Below are 26,328 nucleotides of genomic sequence, written 5' to 3' on the forward strand. Positions count from 1 at the left end.
CATGGCATTAAAAAGTTACTGCGTGGCAACATTTTTGATTGTGTGTGCATGTGCTCAGCTTAGAGGGAACCTTGGCTGGAAGGGATCTCGTGAGATCCTCAGGTCCAGTCCCTGACCAAGGGACAGGAAGTCAGCTGGGGTCAGATCACCCCAGCAAAATAAGTATCCAAGTGTTTCTTAAAGGTATCCAGAATAGGTGCTTGCACCACTTCTGGGGGGAGTTTATTCCAGACTCTGGAGACTCAGCTGATAAAGTTTTTCCTTATGTCCAGTCTAAAATGGTCTTTCAGCAGTTTGTGACCATTAGATTTTGTCTTCCCTTGGGGTGCCCTGGTGAACAGATATTCTCCAGTTCTTGATGCACACTTTTATAAGAGAGAGGGAGCTCTGTCCCACTGTTGTGTTCTGGGATTCGCATGAGCTCATTTGGTATGCAGGCTGACAAGTTTGGGAGCCTGTTTGTGCCCCTACACGGATTTAACAGATTAAATGTAAGGGGCCAGCACGCTTTGTATCACTAGGCTTCTCTCCACTTCTTTTTAATTTGGAACGCTGCAGAAGACAGTTGCGTGGGGGACGGAAAGGTCTGTGCCACTTGTGGGGAAACAGAAAGGATGGCAATGGGAGAAGCAAGGCTCTGAGGGGCAGGTAAGGTGTGTGAGAGGGAAAGCTTCATGGCTATGATTGAGGAGCCCAGGGAGAGTCCAGTGTCTTCCTTTGAGGACATTCGCACTGAGGCTAGTAGAATCATCACCAGTAAAAGACAGACCCATAGTTGAAATCCAAGAGGGGGCATGCCCAGCAACAACCTCAAGTGGTGAAGCTGTGACAACCAATACTGAGTGATGACTCCAATCAACAATGCAGCCCTAGGGAGCACTCCCTGGAGTAGCAGCAGAAGTGCTTCCTTGGGTGGGGGTGATGAAGCAATGGCACATCAATCCCCAATCAGCTACAGCAGACAATCCCAACAGGCAGCAAGCAGCCAGTAATGATCCCATTACTGGCAATCCAGATGGAGACTCACATCTTCCCCCACCCCCTCAACCAGGCTGGGTAAGGTAAAACTCCCAGGGTGGGAAGCACTCAGATATAAACTAAACTCTAGAGAACCAGAGGTTTGCTGGTTGGGGTAGGTTTGCTATTTGGGGTGTTATTCGATATCTTGCAGGATTCAGTATTTGGGGTATTTGATATTTTGGGCTATTTAGTAGCTGGGATGTTCAATAGTTAAGGGAGCAGGTTGGATAAAGCTTAATTACTTGTATTTACTTTTAATAAACGTGTGTGTGTGTGTATATATAAATATTACAAAATGTGTGTGTGTGTGTGTGTGTGTGTATTACAAAATTGCTTGTGCATGTGGAACTTATTCTTTTAGGACACCCAGTAAGGTAATTATTTGCCAGGTATCTGGGTGGGGGCTTGAGCCTAAACTTAGCCATGGATACAGTTATTAGGATACCATATTGTTGATTACAGACCTCATGTGTGTGGTCTGAGTATCTAAAGTAGATTTTCCCACATACGAAAGAGTGGCTTCCATCTGAAGTGTTACTGACAGTTCTGCTGTATCAGAAGCCTTTGTTGTAGTATCAAGAGTGTTTCTGGAAGCCCAGAGTCCTTTTCAACAGGAAAGAGAGAAAAGAACTGGGATAAATCTATCCATCCCTCATGAATGGACAACCAGTTGATAGGTGGCTTTCTTCCTCTACCATGTCATACATACCTACATGCTCATTCATGAACAATGACAGGAAAAAAATTAAAACAGGCAAAAATACTCTTTCTCATCCTCTCATGTCAAAACCCTGAGCTGGCAAAAGGATTCCGTGTACTGTTAATAGCCAACAAAAAAAAATAAACCCCCCCTATTAAAAGCTTTGAGCTCATCCTTGAAAACTGCAAAGCATTTGTTTTGTTCTCTTTGCATAATGTTTTAATCTGCTGAGCAAAAGCTGGATATTGCTCTCTTTTATTCTGGACACACAGAATCACAATGCGCAGAATGAAAGAAAGCAAACCCCCAAACTGCTGACAGTCTCTGGAAAGAGGGCAGGGTGAGGCGGGGCTATATGATTTTATTTAGTTTGCTGCAGTTGGGTAGCAGGCAGTTCCACAAGCCTCCACAGACATAAGTCATAATAATTTGTGCAGGGGGGATTATCTTCTGTTTCTCTTCCTCGAATCCCCCAAACATATTCCAGATCCAAACTGAAGACACAAAGACATATACAAGTGGGGACCTTGGAACTGAAGAGCATCCCCAAAACCATGTATAGGAGCAGCTACCTGCGTGAAGTGCGGAAGGAGAAGTATGAACGATCAGATGCCTATGATGAACTACCAGGCTCCTCAGAGTTTGACAGCCTGGCTCAGGCCCAAGGCCTGGAAAATCTACAGGATCTCAATGAGAGATTTGCTAACTATATCAATCGGGCCCGGGTGCTTGAACAGCGCAATTCCATGTTACGCAAGCAGCTGGAGACCTTTCAACGCATAGACGAGCTAGCGGGCTTGGAGGAGGCATTTGCTGGACAGATCGAGTTCAATCGCCAGCGCATTCGTGAGCTGTCAACTGACCGTACCAAACTGGAGCGTGAGGAGAAGGACGCACAGCGCATGCTCGATGAGTTCCGCTACAAGTAAGCCAGCCAGAGCCATGGGGTGTTTGTCCACTGCAGTATAAGAGTCTGTTGGGGACACACATCACCTCTGGTAACAAAGAGAGGCAACAACTTAATTCCCTTATGTGTTAACTTCCCCAAGTCCCAGCTCTAAAATCCTGTTAGCTGGTTGATTTTTTTTTATGGAGAGTGGGCAAGTTCCATTTCTTTTCTCAAACCTCCACAGATCCTGCTTTCAAATGCTGGCAGGTCAGTGATGGGATTGCTGTCTTCTGTAGGAAAGCCCCACTGACAGCCATATGCTCTTAGTAGCTGTTAGGTGAGAGGACAGCAAGATGAAGCCCAGAGGGTCAAGATCTGTCTGGGATGCTTATGCAGGGTTTCTCTATTCATGGCAACATACTAGGACTTTACATCAGTGGATGCCCTGTGTTGGCAGCTGAGTAAAGAACGTGGCCCTGAATTGATATAGGGATATACATATTCATAGCCAGAAAGCTACAGCGGTACAAACTGCTTTTATTTCCTCTTACACTATAGAATATACCTGACTGTCTCCCTTATGGCAGATTCACAGATTCATAGATGCTAGGGTGTTAGGGTTGGAAGGAACCTCAGTAGGTCATCAAGTCTGACCCCCTGCCCTGGGCAGGAAAGAGCACTAGGGTCAGATGACCCTAGCTAGGTGCTTGTCCAGTCTTCTCTTGAAGACCGCCAAGATAGGGGAGAGCACCATCACCCTTGGGAGCCCATTCCAGATTCTGGCAACCCTTACTGTGAAGTTCTTTCTAATGTCTAACCTAAATCTGCTCTCCATCCATTTGTGGCCTTTGTTACTCCAGGGGGTGCCCTGGTAAATAGAGCATCTCCTATTCCCTGCTGCCTTCCCCTGATGAATTTATGGGCAGCCACAAAAATCACCTCTCAGCCTTCTCTTGTAGTGGCTGAAGAGATCCAGGTCCTTCAGTATGTCCTTGTAGGGCCTTGCCTGCAGGTCTCTGCCCATATGAGTAGCCTCCTCTGAGCCCTCTCAAGATTTACTGCATCTTAAAGTGTGACACACAAAACTGGATGCAGTACTCCAACTGCAGCCTGACTAGTGCCACATAGAGGGGAAGCATCACCTCTCTGGAGTGTTTGTCATGCATCTGCTAATGCATGATAAAGTGCAGTTAGCTTGTTGATCACTTTGTCACATTGATGACTGATGTTCAGCTCGGAGTCAGCTATGACTCCAAGATGTTTTTTCACTGCAGTGCTGCTGAGACAGTTATCCTCCCACCCATAAGTGTGTTGGTGGTTCTTTTTGCCCAGATGCAGCACTTTGTACTTATCTTTGTTGAACTGCATCCTATTTCATTCTCCCCATTTTTCCAACCTGTCCAGATTTGTCTGGATCTGTTCCCTACCCTCTGGTGTGTTAACTTTGCCCCATAATTTGGTATCATCTGCAAACTTGGACAGGGTGCTCTCCACACCCTCGCCCAAGTCACTGATGAAGACATTGAATAGCAGAGTGGGCATTACAATAGAGCCTGGCTGAGAACAGGAGCATCTCCTGGGCTGAACTGGAGCAGCCCTGCAGGCAGCTTGCATTCATTGTTCTCACTTGCTTGGGCTTTCACAGCAGTAAGCCCGACAGCAGTGGTTTCCAAGCTTTGCTCTGCAGAATCCCAGAGTTCCACAACCGGTCATCAGGCGTTTGGCAAAGAGATTACAGGTAATGCTTGAGTGTGCCGGGAGGAAGTACACCTCCATTGCCAGGCCAGGTCACTTGGTTCTGAATCTGTTCACATGGCCTGCAAAGCCAGGGATACAGGGGTCTATGACAGAAGTGATACAAAAGAGTTCTGTGATTTTTGGAAATTTGGAAACCACTGCCCTAAGGCACCTTCCCCTACTGTCACTGGTATATTTGCTCTGTCAAGGCATGCAGTGAAGGGTCCATGGAGAACTTCTGGGATAAGACTCAAGGCTCCTCTCCACTTCTCCTTCATTGTCTGCCCCTGGACAGACAAGTGGGCTAGAATAAGGATAGTCTCATCCTGTTTCTACATGTGCTACAAGAATGGTCTTGAGGTTCACTCAGACTTGTTGAAGGGTATGAAACCCAACACTTATCCCTATTTGCAACTATAAATAGCTCTCATTCTTAATTATTACACATTCTATCATATTTTTCAGGAACAGTATCATCAGGTTGTAATCCAGAATTGCTCAGGTCACTCAAGTCAGTCACAACAAAAAGGCTTTGCAAGTATTGGTATAGTTAAAGGACTGGGGGTTTTGCTGGTGTAAATTGAGTTTGCATGGCCAGGGGGAGGTTCTCCCTAGCAGAGATAATGTCAGTTAGGATGTGATTTTTTCATAACCTTTTAAAAATGCAGTGACTCTTGGGTGATCTTTGTTGTTCTCATCTAAAACACAGTTACTTTAGAATTTCAGAAAGGGCTCCATGTGAAGAATTGACTTATGGCCAAAATATCCGGCTGGGAATCAGAAAACTCTGGTACAACTTCTGGCTTTACAAGAGGCTACCTGAGTGACATGGAGCAAATCACATGAATTCCTGGGTCTTCCTCCACTGCCTTTCCCCTTTTGCAGCTGTGGTTGTAAAATACTGCCTAGAGACAGCATATACAACCGCTTTGCACATCTGGAAATGGCCAAATAAGGTGCAAAGTAGTGAAGTCTAAAGACATATGCAACTTAGTTTCTCATTTGCAAACAGGAATAGCAGTTTCCACACTGAAATGTGAAAAAAAATTGATGAATTAATGTTTGTGAGGAGTTCAAATAACATACCCTCGGGCGGTGCTTGTGTATCTTGGTAAACAGCTTTGCAGTTTGCAGTCTAATAATTTTGAGCATTAAAAATATGGACTAATATAATGATATAAATATTTACTATGGTGTGTGCTCAGTACATTTTACCATGCATGATCATAAAAATTAACTGCACAGAGCAATTATCTTAAATACCAATCATAAATTAGATCAGAATGCTTTCAAAGCATATTCCTTGTCTGTAAAATCAAAGGAAGATCTTTCAAACTAACCTAATTATTATGTACCTGGGTAAATGTGTGCTGGCTTAATCTGAACAATTTAGAAAACAGATCCAAGGAAATGAAATGCAGAAATCTCTCCCTAAATCCCATTTTAAAATTATCCTGAAACTGACAGGAGCCATGTCCATGTGAGTAGTTTCTGGATGAATTATGCCTGTACTTTCTCATTAAAGGGATAAATACTCAGAAATTGATTTAACTTAATGAAAAGTAGGGGAACTTATACAAGCTGTGAACAATTGAGTACAAATCAGGATATAGATAAGACTAGGTGGGAGAACTGACGTGAAAAAGCATAAAGCGATGCTAAGTTTTAAAGATATAGACTGCCTTTCAGTAGTAATAGAATTGCAGAAGCAAAAAGGGATTGGGACCACCCTTTAAAGATGTGCTGCCAGAGTCCAAAGCTTTCTTCAGCTATAAAAATTGTGGTAATGCGCACTATGGAATACAGCTATCATTGGAATTAAAAAAAACACAGATGCTTAATAATTGCTTTAGCTCATTCAGCATACAATTACTTTGTTAATATTGTTATTTCTATAAACTCCTCAACAAGCAAGATCATTGAGAACAGAACTGCCACAAATCACTGATTATCATTCTAGTTGTATGCGGTATATTATTAAGCAGCAGCAGTGAATGAAAGTAGCAATACATATGTCTGGCAGCCATCTCCAAGCCAACAAAGGTAACCAATATTAAAAATGAAATGATGATTAAAGATACATTTGGCCATTACTATGGAATGTTGGTATCTGCGCTCTCTCTCTCTCTTTCTATATATATATATAGTGTGTGTATACATAAGTTAGGAAGAATGAATCTGGGCAGACAAGTATCGGATCTGTTTTTAAGGAAGTGAGATAAATTGTTTTTGAAGTGCACGTCATTCAAACGACTCGGTCTGAGATTTTGACTTTTAATTAATAAGGCCCTATCTTTCAAGCTCATAACCAAGTTGGTGGTTATTGTTACAACTTCTAATCTACACAAACCATGGGTGATTGGTGCCTCCTGAGTCAGAGGGGGCACTTGCCCCCCTCAGTGGCCAGTCAGCAACAGGGTGGGAGGGAGTCCCCCTGCAGCTGGTCACATGCGCCAACCCAGAAATAGTGTTCCCTCTAAGCTGGCTCTAAGAAGGAATGCTGCCTGGAAGTGCCAGTGGCATGCCCAGAAGGGTCAGGGATGTGTCTGGAAGTACCAGCAGCACTTTTCCTGGTGCCCCCACCACCCCGGCTAGAACTCGCAGAGGGAGTACAGTACTTCTACCTGCCCCCACCACCTGCCACCTAAGCAGGGGATACTGGCTGTGAGGGGTGTACCAGCGCTCTCAGGGTGCACCCCCATGCACCCCCTATGTATCGCCACTGACACAAACCCATCAGTTAGGTATATAAAAGTTGTGAATAGTACTTAATGACTAGTTAGGCCATGATCACACAGCCATTCACATCCCAAAGTAACTTTATGCACCATTAAAATCCTTTAAATGGGATTCAAGGGACAGATTTTGCCTTTGACCTCCTGTATAAGAGTGATCTTTGCCCATTGAGGAAGACAGCAGATTTTAGCAGGCAAAAGGCTGATTGTATACTATTTGGTTAGGCAAGAACAGTCTTCCACTCAGCAGGTTCCTTTGAGTTTAGAGTTGTAAAATTTTGCAGATGTATTTATTAGGCTGCAGTGATTGCCTCTCTTGGCAGTGACAACAGGGATTGCTTTTTCTCCTGTTGTTTCAGTTCCTTTCAATTTAGCCTCAATTTTTCCTCCCACCATGACCTGCCAGGAACAGCAAGTCAATCCTCCAGTATAAAATCAGAGTACACATGGGGAAAATTAGTGTCCATCATGTCCTCTATTTGCATCAATTCTTTCTGGAAGGAACTTTGGCCAAAGAAGCAGAGACAACCCCCAGCAACAAAGGATGGCAAAATCTAATCAGAATATTTCTATGGTTTATAGAAAGAACTCTAACCCAGGTATCTGACAATAGACCCAAAAAAGTATCATTAGAAAAAGCAGGAGCTCTTGAAGAAACCATTAAAAACTACTATCTCTTCCATTATAATCCAGAATCAAAACAGGAAAACTTTCAGAAACTCACACACGTCTAGTAAACCACATAGCTAAATAAGAGATCAGATTGGATAGTAAAACCCAAACCTGAACATATTCAAAGAGACCTTTCTCTATTAAATAACCTCATCCTCCAATATGGATACTAGCGGGAATAACTACACGATACACAATTGAAATACCTTTAAGCCAAAGAGGTATCTTTGCACTAGCAACACTGGCAAACTTTGTGGCATCTTCAACCAAAGACTTATGTGGTATCTGATAAATCACAGTATGGTCCATGAAAGCTAAATTTTCTTCTAGAGCAGTGGTCTCCAACATTCTTAGGTCAGAGATCACTTTTGGAATTTAAGAGGAATCAAAGACCTACCTGCCACCCACGCCACCCCGCAGGTAAGTCTGTGGTGAGGGGAAGATTGAGGCCCCAGTCCTACCCCACTCCCTTCTTCACCACTGGGGCCTTGATGACTGCCCCCCCCAGTGGTGGTGTGGGAGGGGCAAGCCAAGCACAGATGGGACAGGGCAGGGGACAGAGCCATGAGTGGCTCATCTGGAGGGTGCAGGAAGGGGATGTGTGCCTCCACATCTGCACATGGGGGAGGCTGAGACTGGGGCAGTGCTGGGCTTTTCCCAGCTTGGCTGCACATAGGCTGGGTGGCTCTGGGAGCAGAGCCACAGGGAGGGAGGTGTCTCTGCTCCCAGTGCCACCACCATCTATGCTGAGGCCAGCACAGGCCAGGCCCAGTGGGAAAAGCCCAGATCAGCCTGCAGCTACAGTTTACCCTCACCCACACCCACCAGCCCCCATGTCCTTGAGGGGTGGGAAATGTTGCATTGGGCTTTTCCCATTGCACTTGGCAGCGGTGCTGGGAGTGAGGGTTGGAGGGGCTACACCCCCCCACATGGTCTTGCCCCCACTGCAGCTGCCTGGCCTGAGTGCAGCCTGGCCAGGATGAGCCCAGCGCTGCCTCAGCCCCAGCCTGCCTTGCCCCGTGTGCAGATCTGGGGGCACATGCCCCCCATGCCCTCCTGGGCTATGTGCCCCCTCTTCCAACACCCCCAAGATGAGCCACTTGCATCCCTGTACCCCACCCCACCCTGGCTGTGCAGGGCTTGCCCCCGCACCCTACCCTGCCAGCACTGTCCCACATTTGGAGGGGCATGTGCCCCCCCCAACTGTGCACAGCAGAGACAGCTGTGGCTGTTGACTGGGCTTTGCACCCCAAGCCCTGCTGCATGTGTCCCCTGGGTCTCCTCCCCATCTCTCCCCCACCAACTGACTTGCTGGGCTGGGGAGGGCAGACACATGTGTATACATGTGCTCAGTCCTCACCCAGCCCAGGATCAAGCTGAAAAGGCTCCAGGATCCACCAGTCGATCACAATCAACTGGTTGGTGACCACTGTTCTAGAGCAATGAACCAAGGCCACATCTTGATTCTACATTTTCTAATATGCCTATAAATATGTAAGATATTTGCCTATATTATATTTGTTTTTAGGGGCTTTTTGAGGGTTTTGAATTTAGTCTGGCTTTTAGCATAGAGTGCTAATTGGAACAAACTGAAACTGTTAAGAAAATGTGATTTTAATAAATGCCTATACCAAAAAGAAAATGCCTTTTGGTAAATATGCCAAAAGGGGCCTTTAATTAACAGATAGCTATACACAGTTGTAGACCTAGAGCAAACCTCAACAAAAAACCACAATTACCTACCATCTTTACTGTGACAGTTCCTAAAGCCAATATTTTTACAAAGGGACCCTAATAAAATTATTGGTGTTTTCTGTTATGCCTAATCATACTACTATCTATGCAAGTTGGTCTCTAGAGAAACCATATAGGAATTCAGTATGTCATATAGGTCCAAGAGGTCAATCAGGGGAAAGCAAAAGCCAAGATATGTCCTGAAATAATCTAAGTAATAGTGTCTTGGTGACATGGAGATTAATCATACTCAAAATATTACCTGGTTGAGCATTATCATAAACAACTCACCACAGAAATTCGGACTGGGTTCCATATCAGACAAAGGCTCTGCAAGATATTGTTTATGATATTGCAAATGTGCATTCTAGTAAACAAGTGAAGAAAGGCTTCAGGATTTAAATCAATATCTAAAGCACCAGGACACAAAACACCGGGAAGAACAAATCAAAGCTAACAAAGAGCCATATTGCCATGGATCCCTGCACAGAAAAAAATCTTATGTTGCCTTCTAGGCATGAGGTAAAACAGTCTTACCAAATGTTAAACCAGTGACCACAAACTAGGTGATGAAATCAGAAGGTACAAATCTAGGGAGAAGCAACTGTTTAGCCATTGAGGCAGAGGAGAAATTGTGCTTTTTGCTTCAGCATGCAAAGTGTAACAGTATGCCAGGAAGAGATTACATCACATTATCAGAAAAGTGCCCTAAAATTTTGCAGGGAACAATACAAAAAAACTAAATCTAGCACTCTGAAAATGGAGCACAGCCATAGATACAACAATGTGCTATGCTACACAGCTATCCACTGACTGATTAGCAAGGGACATGGCTGACATCACTGCTGGGCATCCAGCCTGCACAGCCTGATCTTGAATGAATTCTGTCTACCTCTGACAGATATTTAGGAGGTCTGTCTAGTTTTCCTTCTAGGCAAAAGCATGTAAAACAAGGGCATTATCAACACCCTGTGCCTCTGCAGTAGCAGGGAATTTGTTAAGTACAGTGTGTATTTACAAGGGTGTACTTGGTAGCTGTGTTGGTCTGAGACAAAAAGGCATCCAAAAAACTAAAACTCCTGGTTCCAAAATGATACTTTTTATTAAACCAACTGGACCAATTAGTCCAGTTGTTAGTCCAGTTGGTCTAATAAAGAGACCAACTTGCATAGACAGTGGTATGATTAGGCGTAATAGAAAACACCAATAATTTTATTAGAGTCCCTTTGTAAAAACATTGGGTTTAGGAACTGTCACAGTAAAGATAGTAGGGAATTGTAGGGAATTGATATCCCTAGTGTCACACCCAGGTAGATGGGTTCTGCTTAAAAGTTAACTAAATTGCCTTAACTTTGACACTGAAGTAAGCAGGGCTAAATTTGGGACCAAGAGTTCTAGTTTTTTGTATGCATGTATTTATATAGCACCCAGGCCTGCCTCTAACACACAAATCATTTAGCCTTACACTCCATTTCTTCATATAAATACATATCCAATTGATTTGTATCTTTAAATGGACCCCAGATACTTTTGAGGTTACATTTTAAATGCCAAAGTACTATGACACTATTTGCAGAAGTAAAGTTCTATGAAACAGTTCAAATCAGATTTTATGTTCAAATTTATTTTTCAGTCCTTTTTAGCCAGCTTCACAGCTCTTCACATTAGCATGAATAACTTAGACTCTTTATCAATGGATAATGCTTTCTTTCTCTAAAACTCACAGAAAACATTCCTGGGGAGTCTCTGCACATAATGTAATTACGTTAATTGCACTGAGCATTGTTATCATAGCACTATTATATTTGGCTGCAGGGAACCTCAAAATCAAGCATTTATTTCTCTCTTTCCATGATATCCCAAAAGTTAGTACAAATCAGTTGAATGCCACCAATTGAGCAAAAGTAATTAATGTTAAAATTATGAGAATTACTCAGTAATGTATTCTTTTATCTAATGTCCAAAGATAAAATGCAGCATATAATTGCTAAATAATAAAGCTAGGTATGAAGCTAGGCAATATGCATAACTCTGGTTATGGTAAAAACCAAATTATATTGTTCCCAATCTGGAATATTTTGTTTAGCAGTAGTGGCTATATCAGGTAGTGAGTACAGATGCAGTAGAACAGCTGGAATACATAAGGTAGGAGGGACTCCATACCAATAGCCATCTGCAAAGCCACCTGATATACCCCATCTGTTAGAGCAATGCTTTTTACTACTATCTGAGAGTGCAACACCAGCAGGTCAGAACACATGTCCTGGATCCAGTATTTTTCCTGGCATGTTACTTTTGGCTTCCTGGATGTCACCACGTACAGAAGTAGGTCATTAAAATAAGAGCATCAAATGGTAGACAGCACTGAGCCCATGCTAGGGGCTGGATAAAGGTTTTGTATGCAGCCAGTATTAAGCAGAGTTACCCAGGAGTCAGTTCTGGGGCCAGTTTTGTTCAATATCTCCACCAATGATCTGAAAGATGGGATGGAATTCACCCCCAACAAGTTTTTGGATGAAATTAGGTAGGGGCAATAGTAGATACACTAGAGGTTAGGGCTAGGATTCAGAGAGACCTTGACAAATTGGAGGATTGGACCAAAAGAAATCTCATGAAGTACAACCGAACAAGTGTAATGAAATAAATATGGATTCAATTAAATTTTAAAACTTATGGCATTATGTTGCTTTCTCCCAAAGCAAGTGAGAGATCTGGGAGCAATGTGAGGGAATAGATGGATGTATTATTTGTAATACAGTACCTTTTGATAGTGGTAGAAGCTATTACAACTGGAATATCCGCATGATTCTGCAGTGATAGAAGTGTAGCAAAATCATTACAAATTTAGCCCTGTTTACTTCAGGGTCAAAGTTAGGGCAATTTAGTTAACTTTTAAGGAGAACCCATCTACCTGGGTGTGACACTAGGGCTATGGGCAAAGGGCTATTATGAACACTTGAAAAAGACAGTAATGAAAATTAAGACATGCAACAACCACCTTAAGCTGGCTGGGTCATCATGGAGTGCAAGAGCCTCAACCCTAAGGATGTCAGCTCTTGCCATTTCATACTCTGCAGCAGAATACTACACACCTGTCTGGAATCGGTCATCACACACCAAAATCATTGATGTGCAGCTATATTCAATGATACGCATCATCGCAAGAACTCTTTGACCAACCGCTCTACCATGGCTCCCAGTCCTGAACAACACTGTTCCACCCGTATCCGATGGGAAGTTGCAACTAGCAAGCTACTGGAAAATATCTATGCCAAACCATGCCTGCCACGATATGACGATCTCTTAAATCCACCACCTGCATGTCTACCATCATGATACCCACTGTGGTCCAAACCGCCACATCGGGGCCACACAGAAGAGACTCTCTGGTGTGAAGAATGGAGGTCAACATCACCACCAAACAAGTTCCTTATCACAGATCCTACAGTCTTCCCACCTGGCTTCAACCTGCAATACCATCAGCCTTGCTGAATAGGTTCCAGACAAGACAAGATCTGTGCGTGGCCAACCTCTACAGCTGGGGACTTCACAGCAACCCAGACTGTACATGTGGTAAAACACATACCAGGTCGCATATTGTCGATGACTGCCCACTGACTAAGTTCAGTGGTGGACTACAGGAACTGCACATGGCCACTGAGGACGCTATCATATGGCTCAGCAAATACATACACCCTGAATGACTGAAAATAGGCTCATGCAGTTGTCACATATAGATCATGGTAGCCTGTTCACATTCCCAAATAAGACCTCCTTGTCCTCTTACAAGCAGCTAAAATGTATGTTTGTCTATACCCTGAAACAATTGTGCATGTCCCCTGCTTTATTCATGGCTAAGCTTACTATTGGCTTTGAAGAGGAATTATTTTTTCACACAACAGGTACCTCAGAACCATTAATAACCCTGGAATTAATTTCTGGATCAGGACAGAGACAAAGTATTAACTTTAGTAAAAAGAAGGTGCATCTACACAACACTCTATGGTGACATAGCAGCATACTACGTCACCATATGGTGTGCTACGGTGACATAATGATCACGCGAGGCTACATTTGATCACCAGGTACATCACCATAGCAGCATGCTCCCTGGATATAGCGTGCTGCTATGGCAACATAGCTAGGAAATCTAAATGTGTGCCAGCCACATGGCACAGTAATTGCCTGCACTGTGCCATGCTTTAGTATTTCCAAAATGAAGTACTAAAGCATGGCACTGTGCCAACATCACAGTACGGCGATGTGTAGACGCTCCCAAAATGAACTTTCTTTTCAATCTTAAATTGCAGTGGAATCTGGGTCATTCTTTTCAGAGTAATCTGCAAGCCACTTATTTTGCAGCAGGCTACCAAACTACATGACAAGCTTTTCAGCTCTTTGCTACAGCTCTGTATACCCCCTGAAACTTCACAAACACTCATTTTTGCAGGGCAGTAAGGAACCTAACCCTGCAACGTCTTCAGGTTTGATTATATTTCCTTTTGTGCAAATCTCAGGTAGTATGGAAAAATCTTCATTACCATTGCCCAAGCTATACTTACTCTGTAATGAAAAATATAGTAGAGAGAGGGCAGCTGCTGCCAGGTTTTTCTGCCCATTACCTAACAGATTTAAGTGGATGGGGAGAGGATAGCAATTCTATATACTTCTGTATTAGAAAGGGAAAGCAATAGACAATCAGACAACATCATCCTGCTCTTCAGCCAACATCAGCTGCCTGGCTTGGATGAGCCATTAGTTCAGTATTTGATGATCAAATCTTGTTGCTCAGTGCTGTAATACATTTATCGTTCTTTTTTTTAATTACACTGTCTAATTAAATTATGTCTCCTATTAAGCAAGATCATTGACAGTCTTCTTTGTACTCTTCAGCAGGTTTCTTTTGTGTCACCTCCAAAGAACAGGGCAGAATCAATAAAGCCGACTTTTATGAGATGTTTTTCCCTTGCTTTCCAGAGGAAAAAAAATTCTGTAGACAGAATGACGCACACATTTCAATATAAAACTAAAATCCTTATGATTAGCATTTTATGCCACACCACTGTTATTTGTTATTATTGTTGATGTACTCACTTTATTTCATTTATTTATTTATTCTTTCAGCCCAGTTTTTGTTCCAGTAAACTTTATGTGCACATTACTTATTTAACGTTTCCTAATCAAGTAGACAAGATGTTTTACAAGTAATTATATATAGATAAATAGTTTCATAGTTTCATAGTTTCTAGGGTCGGAAAGGACCTGAGCAGATCATCTAGTCCGACCCCCTGCCATGGCAGGAAAGAATACTGGAGTCAAACGAGCCCAGCAAGATGTTCATCTAACCTCCTCTTAAACACCTCCAGGGTAGGAGCCTGCACCACTTCTCCTGGAAGCTAGTTCCAGACCCTAGCCGCCCTGACAGTGAAGTAGCGCCTCCTGATATCTAACCTAAACCTGCCCTCTGCCAGCTTGTGACTGTTATTCCTGGTCACTCCTGGCGGTGCTCGGGGGAACAGTGACTCCCCCAATGCCTGCTGATCCCCCCTGACTAGTTTATAACAGGCCACAAGATCCCCCACTCACCCTTCTCTTTTGGAGGCTGAACAGGTTCAGGTCCCGTAGCCTCTCCTCATAGGGCCTGCCCTGCTGTCCCCTGATCATACGAATGGCCTCCTCTGGACCCTCCCCATGCTGTCCACATCCCTCTTGAAGTGTGGCGCCCAGAACTGGACGCAGTACTCCAACTGTGGCCTGACCAGTGCCGCATAGAGGGGGAGGATTACCTCTTTGGACCTGCTCGAGATGCATCTGTGAATGCATGACAAGGTACGGTTGGCCTTCCTGACTGCCTCCCCACACTGCTGGCCCATGTTCATCTTGGAGTCAGTGATGACCCCAAGATCCTTTTCTGCCTCCATGCTGACAAGAGGGGAGTTCCCCAACCTGTAGGTATGGTGCCGGTTGTTCTTCCCGAGGTGCATCACCTTGCACTTGTCTGTGTTGAAACCCATCCTATTCTCATCCGCCCACCCTTGTAGCCTGTCTAGGTCTGATTGTAGCCTGTTGCATCCTTCCAGTGTGCCCACATCCCCCCACATCTTAGTGCTGTCAGCAAATTTGAACAGGGTGCTTTTTACCCCCTTGTCCAAATCACCGATGAAGATGTTGAACAGTGCGGGCCCGAGGGCCGAGCCCTGCGGGACACCACTGCCCACGTCCTTCCAGGTTGAGAAGGACCCATCTACTACCACCCTCTGGGTGCGGCCCTCCAGCCAGTTGGCAACCCATTTGACTGTGTGGGTGTCTACACCACAGCCTGCCAGTTTCTTAATGAGAACGGGGTGAGAGACAGTGTCAAAAGCCTTCCGGAAGTCCAGGAAGACTATATCCACTGCTACCCCTGCATCTAATGATCTGGTGATCTGATCGTAAAAGGCCACCAGGTTGGTCTGGCAGGACCTGCCACTGATGAACCCGTGTTGGTTGCCCCTAAGCATGCAGTCCCCTGCTGGCCCCTCATGGATGTGTGCCAGCATAATTTTCTCAAACAGCTTGCCTAGGATCGAGGTAAGACTAACCGGCCTATAGTTTCCCGGGTCCTCCTTCCTCCCTTTTTTGAAGATGGGGACCACGTTGGCCCTCTTCCAGTCCTCCGGTACCTCACCAGAGCACCACGAGTGCTTGTAAAGCCATCCCAGGGGACTTGCAATGACCTCGGCCAGTCCCTTTAGAACTCTAGGGTGGAGATCATCCGGACTGGCTGACTTGAATACGTCCACCCCCTCCAGAAGCTCCCTAACTAAATCCTCGCTAACCCGTGGCCCAGGTGTGCCTCCCCCGGGGCCTGAGGGGGGCCCAGCAGGGAGGTGGCTGTTCTGGTCCCTACTTAGGAAGACGGAGGCAAAGAAATCATTAATCATGTTAGCTTTGCCGTCTGGTGTGACGACCAAGTTTCCCAACGTGTCCTGCAAGGGCCCCACATTACCCGGGACCTTCTTTTTCCCCCCTACGTATTTAAAAAAGGACTTCTTATTGACCTTAATCTGGGAAGCTAGTCCCAGTTCCATCTCTGCCTTGGCCTTCCTAACTACCCTCCTACATCCCCGAGCAACTACAGAATAGTCCTCCCTGGTGATGACCCCTTCTTTCCATTGGGTGTAAGCCTCCTTTTTAGCAAGGAGACATTCCCTGATGCTTTTGGTGAGCCACGGAGGCTTGTGTGCTCTCCTGCTCCCTTTGATCCTCATTGGGATTACCTTCCTTTGGGCTTGGAGGATCGTCTCCTTAAGGAGCGACCACTCTCCTTGGACGCCTGGCTCCCCTCCCCTCCGGGACCTCAGAGCTTCTCCAACTATCCTCCTTAGCTCGTTGAAGTCTGCCCTCCTAAAATCTAAGGCCGCTGCCTTACTGCATGCCTTGCGCTGGATGATGAATTCCAGCAGGCGATGATCGCTGTTGCCCAGGTGGTCGAGCACCCGCAGCCCCCTCACCAGGTCATCACTCATGGCCAGCACTAGGTCCAACAAGGCTTCTCCCCTGGTGGGGCTGTGCACCTCCTGGGTTAGATGGAGGTCCTGCACTCTGGCCAAGAACCTACGTGAGCGGTCAGACCTGGCTGACTGTTCTTCCCAGCAGATGTCTGGGAAGTTCAGGTCCCCCATGACTACCACATCCTTAGCCTTCACTACCTCTGTGAGCTGACCCAAGAATTCCTGGTCAAGCTCTTCTCCCTGGTTGGGAGGTATGTAGTAGACCCCCACCGTTAAGTCTCTTTCCCCTCGACTGCCTTGTACTCTAACCCAAAGCACTTCAGAGTGCCCCTCCCCTGACTCCTTGCTAATTGACGAGGATGTGTATTCCTCCTTAATATAGAGTGCCATGCCCCCACCTCTCTTTCCTATCCTGTCCCTCCTGTACAGCCTATAGCCCTTGACATTCACCGCCCAATCATACGTTGCGTCCCACCACGTTTCCGTAATCCCCACTATGTCCAGGCTGGTGTCAGCCAGCAGGAGGGTGAGTTCCTCCTGCTTGTTACCCATACTATGAGTGTTTGTGTAGAGCCATTTGAGGCCTCCTGTGGATGTGTGTACTGACCCCTTAGTCCCAGCGTTACCCTGGCCCCTATCATAACCTAACATGGTGAGAAAAAGGACTCAAAACTTATAAAATAATAATTAAAAAGCCCTGATTCCATACATAGATGAAATATCCTTTGAAAAAACAGCCATTACAAGTTTTAACATTTACCAGTGGTTACTTTAGTACATCTTCTTCATCTTGGGGTTAACTATAATTGTGTACGTACAGTGAAATACAAATACGTCAAATATCAGTGAGGTAACTATAAAAATGGTAACTTTTAAATTGCTGGCACTTTAGTCTAATATAGTTTTGTGCCATGACAAAACTATATCACTGACATTTTACTGTAAATGATCTACCCTTGGACTTTGGAGAAATCATAACACGTGCCTACCTATCTCATTATGAATTGCAAGAAGGAGAATATAGGGAACTAATACAATAAAGAATTGATCTCACTATCTGAAGCAGAGCAACTAATATAAATATGAACAAACCTGATAGTCTCTGTCAAAGTTCATACTCTATATAAGATGTGAAGCTTATATCCTGCATATTAGAGATGAAAATGTAGTCTGTAAAAAGATAACCAATTCAACTTCTCCCTATCTGCAGGTACAGAAATGAATGTGAATTTCAGCAGAAGCTAAAAGAGACTCTTGAACGCCTGAATAAGGTGAGCCAATTACAATGACAAGTATGCAATCTGCATAATTTATTAGGCAAATTCACTTTGAGGCCATTTCCATTTGATGCCAAATCCACTTTAAGTATTTCTCTCCCTTCTGATGCAGTTTATCTTGGTAATACAATATAATTTTCTCCTCCTCCTTTACGTTTATTGGAATTCCCATCCCTAAACTAATGAAAGAACCATTCCATCCTACCTTTTTTTTTCTGGTTATAAATTATTAGTACACATATCTAATGCAATCTGAGTCTCAGCTACATTCAGAAATCAGAATCAAATTTGAGAATTTGGAACCTTTTCTTGTTTTTCCAATCATGGGCATTTTCATGTAAATTCTGGGTAGACTGCTAATAGACCAATCAGTGTGTAATCATCTAGTGGATAACAGGGTCATAAGGAACAGTTAGCATGAATCTGTCAAGATCAAATGCTTCCTATAATGAAGTAATGGGCCTTGTGAAGGAGGGAGGAGAGTAGAGCTGATAAACCTGGACCTTAAAAAGCTCTCAACATTCTCATTAATAAACCAAAGAAATATGGCCTAGATCAGGGGTTCCCAAATGGAGGTGGGGGGTGGTACGTGGGAGAAATTGTGTAATTGCAGATTTAATTTTCATTATAATAATAATTAGCATTTACAGGGTTAAAATATAAAATGTATGCTAGTAGGGGTATGCAGGGAGCTGGTAAATCTAGAAGGGGGTACGCAATAAGAAAAGGTTTGGGAACATGTGGTCTAGATTAAACTGCATAAAGGTGTGTTCATGACAGCTTGAACTCTCCTGTTGGATGCTCATGTTCAAAGGTAGTTCTTAATAGCTCAAATTTTATCTGTATAGAAATATCAAAGAGGGGGTTTCCAGAGGCTGTCCTGGACTGGTACTGTTCAATATCTTTATTAATGACTTGAAGGACACAATTGTGTGTAGCTCGACAACAGCTGCAGATGAAAACAAGTCAGATAACAGTTTTTCAAATCTAAATCTCAACCTCCAAAGTGACCCTGATCAATCTGCAAAATGGTCTGAAGTAAACAGAGTGATATTAAAGCTAAGATCCATCAAATGCACAATTACAAAATGGCACATGGCTGGATATGCTGTAGCACTGCAGAAAAAGGATCTGAGAATTATAGTGGACCACAAGCTAAATTTTAGTCAAGAGAGTAATATTGCTGGAAAAAGCAAAATGCATACTAGGATATGTTAGCAAGAGTGGCATATGCAGGTCCCGGGAAATGACTGCTCCACTCTTGTCAGCACTGTGGAGGCTACCCCTGGAGTACTATATCCAGTTCTGGGCATCGCACTTCAAGAAAGATGTAAACACACTGAAAAAAGTCCAGAAAAAAACAACAAAAAATATCAGAGGTTTGGAAGACATGGCACATGAGGAAAGACTGAAAGAACTGGAATTATTCAGTCTAGAGAAGTCTGAGTGCTGATTTAGTCATAGTCTTTGGATGCAAAAGGGAGTTTAAAAAAGAGGTGTGAGATCATTTATCCTCTGTGCCTGTAAGGACAGAGCAAGAAGTAATGGACTTAAATTGTAGCAAGGGAGATTTAGAAATTTTTTCTAATATCTAACCTATGAGTATAGTTAAGCAACCAGGGATGTATTTGGTAGCCATATTGATCTGAGACAAAAAGAAATGCAAAAACTCAATACCTCTTGGTTCAGAGATGATACCTTTTATTAGACCAACTAAGAAATTGCACCCCCAAAAAAATCTTTTTCTGCAAGCTTTCAGGCTCAGGGAAAATTAAAAATGGTAAAAAAGTCCCCACAGGTAGGAAATAAACTTAATTTTTGCACAGAGGAAGATGAAGGTGGTAGTCTGTTCCTTTAGGTTCATGAGAGTGTCTTTGTGAATTGCTCCTTCTTGTGCAGATCTGGCTAGATTCCTTCCCTGGTGGTGTCAGATGGCAAAAAGGCATGGATGTATAGAAAAGTTTCTTGTTGTTCAACAATGAAGTTTAAATCCAAAATCAGTAACCAGAAGAGTTACTTAGAGAAAGTGTAGAATCTTCATTATTGGAAGCTTTTTAAAATCAGATTACCTAAACACTTGTCAGGTTTGGTTTAGACAGGGATGATCTTGCCTTGATCGGGGGTTGGACTAAAGTCAGATGAAATAAACGTTGGCTTGGACTGCTAAAGAAAACCCTAATTGATTGGGTCAGGTTAAAATATTAATGAAATATAACTTCAGAATGTTACTTTCTGAAATCTTACTATAAAAGGAGCGTATATTTCAGGGCAAATAGTTGAACCCCTGAAAACAGACATTTCCCATTTCTGAAGCATCAAAGTGGGTGACTGACTACTCCAAACCTTTTCAAAGTGGGAAACTGTCAAAGCCAGTTTGACAGTTTTCCTTCCAATTTGGCTTCTGTTTGAAGAGTCTTTTTTCTGATTTTAAAAAATGTCAAAAGAAATTTCAAGCAGCCCTATTAAGGATTGAAGATTTTATCCTATCCTGCAGGGCATGTGCTGCCTTGTGGGATCGGTATTATTAACACCAAAATGTTGGCTTAGAAAAGGAATAGAAACATACATCAAACACTTCCTTCCCACAGACCAGAAATAATTTTGAAGGGCTTGAACTCATGCAAACATGGATTTTACTATAGGCCGAGCACTTAATCACATGCTTAGCCCCACCCTTAGGCTATTCCCAATTCTAACATGTTTTTTTTTCTAGAGTGCAGGGGTGTCAATATTTCAGAAGTCTGAAATAATTTCCTAGCCTGGCTCCATACCAGTGTCTTCTTGTTTCCATGGCAAAGAATTGCAAGATCATATGAGCCTCAAACTGTGCTAGGAAAAACATGATCTATGCAGGATACAGATGTGCTGTGGCTATTTCATCAGTAGTATACTTTAGCCAAATGACAAAAAAAAAATGGAGTTTTGAGGAAAAGCACAGGCTATACAGAAGACTTAGTGCAAAGAGCTCCATTAATTAGGAACAGTTTTGCTTGTTAGGGCAGTCTTAACAGTCCTGACAGTCTTTGCTGTTCCACTGAAAAAAGGAATGAGTGACTATTTGCTTTGTCTCCAAGCTTGGCCCTTAATATGGTTAACATAATTAAGTGGGTATTTGTTCACAGGGAACATCAAGCTTGTTTGGTTGCTAATGCTGATCCAGTGGTTAATGAATGCTTAAGAAAACTGCTGTGTTGTTAGCTGTACTGTAGCTTCAATCCCATGTCTTTTGGAGATGGTCCAGTCTGACCTTATTTGTGACAGCAGTGTTAGTATTGCTAAACAGACTAAGCTTAAGAGACAATTAAATAGCAGACACATCAGTTTTGATGTGTGTGATATTCAGACCTTGGACCTACCCACTACGTATGTATTACCTTGAAAATGTAAGCTCTTTAATCACGTACAAGTGCATTGTATAAATCCGTGGTGTTTAAGACCAGAAAAGCCATTATACCATGTAGTCTCACTACCTTTCTCAAGGGCCATACAAGGCAAGATGGTCTTTTAAACCATACTAAGGGGCAGCATACTGCAGCACAGCATGCCTGCTAAACCCAGGCAGAGATGGGAGTGGAGGCAGCTTACAGCAGCACTGAGCAAGCATTAACAATGTACCCAGTCAGAAGAGTCATTGGCATATGCCTAATGACACTTTACATTGGGTTTAGCAATGCTACCTAGCACAGTCTGGTCTCCCTAGTGTAGAAGTTCCCTAGGATTCACCCTGTCACTTGTCCATGAACCAAATTGTACTTGGCTGAAGCCTGTTTTTCAGAAAAGCACCTCGCTCTTATTTGAAGGAATCCAGAGATAGGAAATCCATGCTTCCTTTGCTGTGATTAAATACCCTCACTGCCTTATTCTGACTAAATCTGGTTTCAACTTCTAGCCATTGATTCTTGTTATGCCTTTCTATGCTGTACTAGAACCTCTAGTATTTAGTTTCTTCTCCACTGTAAGTCACTTTGGGCATCTTTACACATGCTTTGGGGGTGGGGGGCAGGGGTGTTCTAATAAGAATGGCTCTGAAAGCCGCTCTCATTAAAGTGCCCTCAGCATCTCATGTATTCAGCACCCAGTGCTTCAAAATGGTGGTGGGGAAGCTTTAGTTCAATTAATTTTAGTTGAAGCACCCCTGCTGTTATTTTGAAGTGCAGGGATTTTGAATACATGAGACACAAAGGCTGCTGGAGCATGCTGATTAGCACGCTCCAGCAGATTTCGTTAATCAGGTCTGCTCCAATGCACTATAATTACTGTGTGTCAGAGTAGTGTCCCCATACATCTACAGGCACCCCATGTACTCTTCGTTGAGAAGTTCAGATGGAACTCATTAAGCACTCCCATCATCCTTCACATTTTTGGGTATTTCTGATATCTTGTAGACACTTTGATACCACAACTTTCCAAAATACTTCTACATCTGTCTCAGCAATGCTGTTTGTATGGGTTTAAAATGACTGCTGCCCTCCCACCAACACACACACACACACACACACACACCTCTGAACCCCTACTATGATATAAACAAGAATCTCATTAGTCCTTTTGCCACAGCATTGCCCCAACACCTCATGAAAAACTGTTGCAAAAGGATGCTATGTGACCATTTGTCACCTGGCATCAGCATTGAGTACAGGGTGGATAGGAACCTTTTCAAACTGTCCCGCCTCTGTGCCAAAACCAAAGTTATATCAGCCTTGATTGTGGAACTTCAGTTAACTGTGCTGTTGTTGCACATACTGAGCAGGACCTATAAATGACCCTTAGCGGCTTTTCTCAAATATACCAGTACCTGGGATTTACCCTTAACAGTGGAAAAACAATAGTGCTTCACTATCCTGCTTCAAGCCAATTAACTCCCCCAGCAAAGATCACTTTGCATACCACATCAACCAACATTGATGAGGAGATCAAGTATAGGATTCAATATGCCACCTCTGCCTTTAAAAGACTGTATCATCACGTGTTCAATGATCACAACATCAGGAATCAAACACAGCTTCTATTACATAAGGCTGTGGTAATCCCACCGCTTCTCTATGGCTGTGAAGCTTGGGTGACCTACAGGAACCACCTAAAAAGTCTGTAACACCTTCAACAGCACTACCTCCAAAAATCCTTGGCGTAAAGTAGGAGAATCATGGCACAAATGCCAGTCTCCTTACCAAAGCTAACACCACCAGCATAGAAGCATTGCTTATTCAACATCAGCTGCAGTGGAAAGGATACTGTGCAGATGCCTGATGTATGTTCACCAAAACAGCTGCTATGCTCCCAACTCAAGCTGGCTCCATGTTACCCAGGATTTAATATTCCCATCGTGCAAGCTCTCCCATCAGGTTTAAGTAGTGCTAATTATACCAAACTTCTCAATGGAGAATTCTCCAGCCCTCTAGAAGGTTATCTAGGCCCTTAGTATTCTATAGGCAAGTATATACTAATACTATATACTTCATATTTAATTTCATTGAATGAATTTCATTCATGAGATACCATGTTTGAGCTTCTACATCTTTAAAGTATCCTATTCAGTCCTAGTGAGTTTGAAAGAGATACAGCAGATTATGTAGGATAACAGAGATATTTCCCATCTCCCTCTTTACATACATGCACACACACCTGTTCAAGCCATGGAGGAACACCAGCAATTTTACATGAATTATACAACATGCCAGCTTACAGAAGCCAAACTCCCATGTTGATGGCAAAGGTATATATTATGGATTTATCTCAGAAATGGAACCTAATTAGGCTGACTAGAATATCTGTTAGCAAGTCCGACCTGGCAATGTTTGCTGGTAGTGTAAAGATCATTCCACTTAAAATATGAATTATGAAAATATGAAATATAGACATACAGCATTGTAATGGAAGGGTTACTGTTTGAATCACCATCAAGGAGAGATGAAAGTCTCCTTGTACTCTGTACTGAGTATAAGTGGCCCACATTAGCTGAGCAATATGGAGAATGTTGCACAGCAGATGCCTGGTATGACAATAAATGGAGTGATTAAATCTGCAGTACTGTCCCATCTGCTCCTGTATTTAAACCCTTTCCATGAATCTTCTTAACAAACTGTTCAAGTTTGTTAGCTCCTTTTTATTGTTTTCCAGTGCAGAAAGGCTATAAAGTGAGAGAATGGGACCAGCTGTGAGTGCCTTGGTCAGGGGTATTCTCATGAGATGCAGGAGTGAAAGCAGAATCTCTAGATCACACCCCACTGCAACCCACCGCACTGGCAAAAAAAAGTGGTGATACATATATTTCAACATGGCCTTTAAGAGATGTGACAATGAGACATGTGGTAGACAATAGTGCTTTTCTAAGCATTCTTCACATACTTTCTCCCATATATATTTAATTTGTCTGCTATTAGTGAATGTTTGTTCTATATATCCACCAGCTATATCACCTAGAGCAGCAGTTGTCAACCTTTTTGCAATGGCAGGCTGGACTGACCTGGCTTGGGTCCAAGGTGGGCCTGAGCTAGAACCTGGACACTGCTAATGCTGCTTCTTCTCCTTGCTGCCTGGCCATGGCACAGGCAAAGCTACTCACTCTGATATGGGGTCCTGCCATTCAGTGCTGACATCAGAACAATGACAAAATTGTGGGCTGGGTCCTATGGCTCTCCAGGCTGGATCTGACTCATGGGCAATAAGTTTTAACCCATAACCTAGAGATAAAAAATGGGAATAGTGAAGGATCAGAAGTAACAAAGATCAAATAGTCTCTTCCTGAGTTCTCCCTACTTTGAGCAAAAGGGATCATCTGTTCATTATGCGGTGGTGCATATACTTCCCCCTCTCTGATGCCCATGAAATTGGCTGGATTCTGTCACCTGCATGTACGACTTCCTTTCTCTGAAGGTTCTCATTAATGTCAGTGCCATTACTCAGAGTAAAGTCACAGGCCAGCTCCTCAGCCAATATATTCAAAAAAATTAAGACCAGGAGAACCTATGATTACCTACTCTGTTCTTCAGCAAAATACATCTGTAGATTTAACCATCAATTTCTGCATCAAGCCTTTCGACCTCTAGCTGAACTGGAGTGTCATCTTCAAAGTCAATGTATCTCTGCCAATTTATACCAGCTGAGGATGTGTGTCCCAACATGGTTAGTTGCTTATAGTACCTTTAATACTCCATTCTATGCCCAGGACTGGAGTTCTTCTGACTGCTTGAATACTATGTAGAAATAGTCAGTGAAAGTCCATCAACATGCTCATTACTCCCTCAGGTTAATATCAAACATCCAAATGTTCCTAGAAGGTGAAAGGAAAAGTATGCTGTTGCACTGGAAGATTTTTTTAGCAGCATCAAGGTCTCAATCCTATAAAATGCCAAGAACCTTCAAAACTTGTGAACTCTCCTGGGAAGCAAGAGTACTCCGCCCCTCACAGGATTCATTCCTAACTATAAGTCTAGTTTCTCAGACAAGGGAAATTGGGTTCTTTGAAACAGTTTCTATGCTCCTCTCAATATAAACTTTACAAAATTAAGCCAGTAGCATAAGGAGAGAGGGTCCTTCCTTTTCTGTGTGCTTGTGACAAGGCATTTAGCAGAATTTATAGATTCATTAGAATTTAGCAGGGCTGTTCTGTGAACACTTTTGCTATGGCCTTGAACTTGCAACCTCTGAGCTATTAACCATGCAGCAAAGTGCCCAGCCCCAGGATTATTGCTTTAATAAAAGGATTTAATAATCCCTGGGCATCTTTAAAAACTATTCAAGACTGGCTTTTAAAAATATAGTAATAAATCTGAATTACCCGCCTTTGTTATTTGCTTTATTTTGTGAAAAGCTAGATAACTCATCTCTCCCCAGCTCTAGTTTCCACTGCTAGTCCTTCAGCTTTTGGGCTTATAACCTATTAAAGTTAAACAATCTTTATTTTCCTCTGCCAAAAGCAGAAGTTATTCTGCTGGGTCGAGGTTATTTGTACTATTCATATTTTTCTTTCTGTTTTCATGTTTAGCACATCCCTTTCAAGATATTTCAGGATGATAATTGTACATATTTGCCAATGTACTAGAGCTCATGTTGAACAAGTTTTACTGTTGCT

General features: G+C 43.1%; 1 protein-coding gene across 1 annotated transcript in view; it reads left to right on the forward strand.

The window, feature by feature from the left end:
- Window positions 1-2,274: 2,274 nt before the first annotated feature.
- Window positions 2,275-26,328, forward strand: part of BFSP1 (beaded filament structural protein 1) — a 46,472-nt gene continuing 22,418 nt past the window's right edge. The window contains exons 1-2 of the mRNA XM_090031547.1: window positions 2,275-2,645; window positions 18,191-18,251. Of these exons, the coding sequence (XP_089887673.1) occupies window positions 2,275-2,645; window positions 18,191-18,251 (432 nt within the window). The remainder of the gene's footprint in view (window positions 2,646-18,190; window positions 18,252-26,328) is intronic.

The sequence above is a fragment of the Crocodylus siamensis genome, chromosome 1, assembly GCF_052110815.1.
Source record: "Crocodylus siamensis isolate JL-2025a chromosome 1, ASM5211081v1, whole genome shotgun sequence".
In the NCBI taxonomy this organism is placed as follows: domain Eukaryota; kingdom Metazoa; phylum Chordata; order Crocodylia; family Crocodylidae; genus Crocodylus; species Crocodylus siamensis.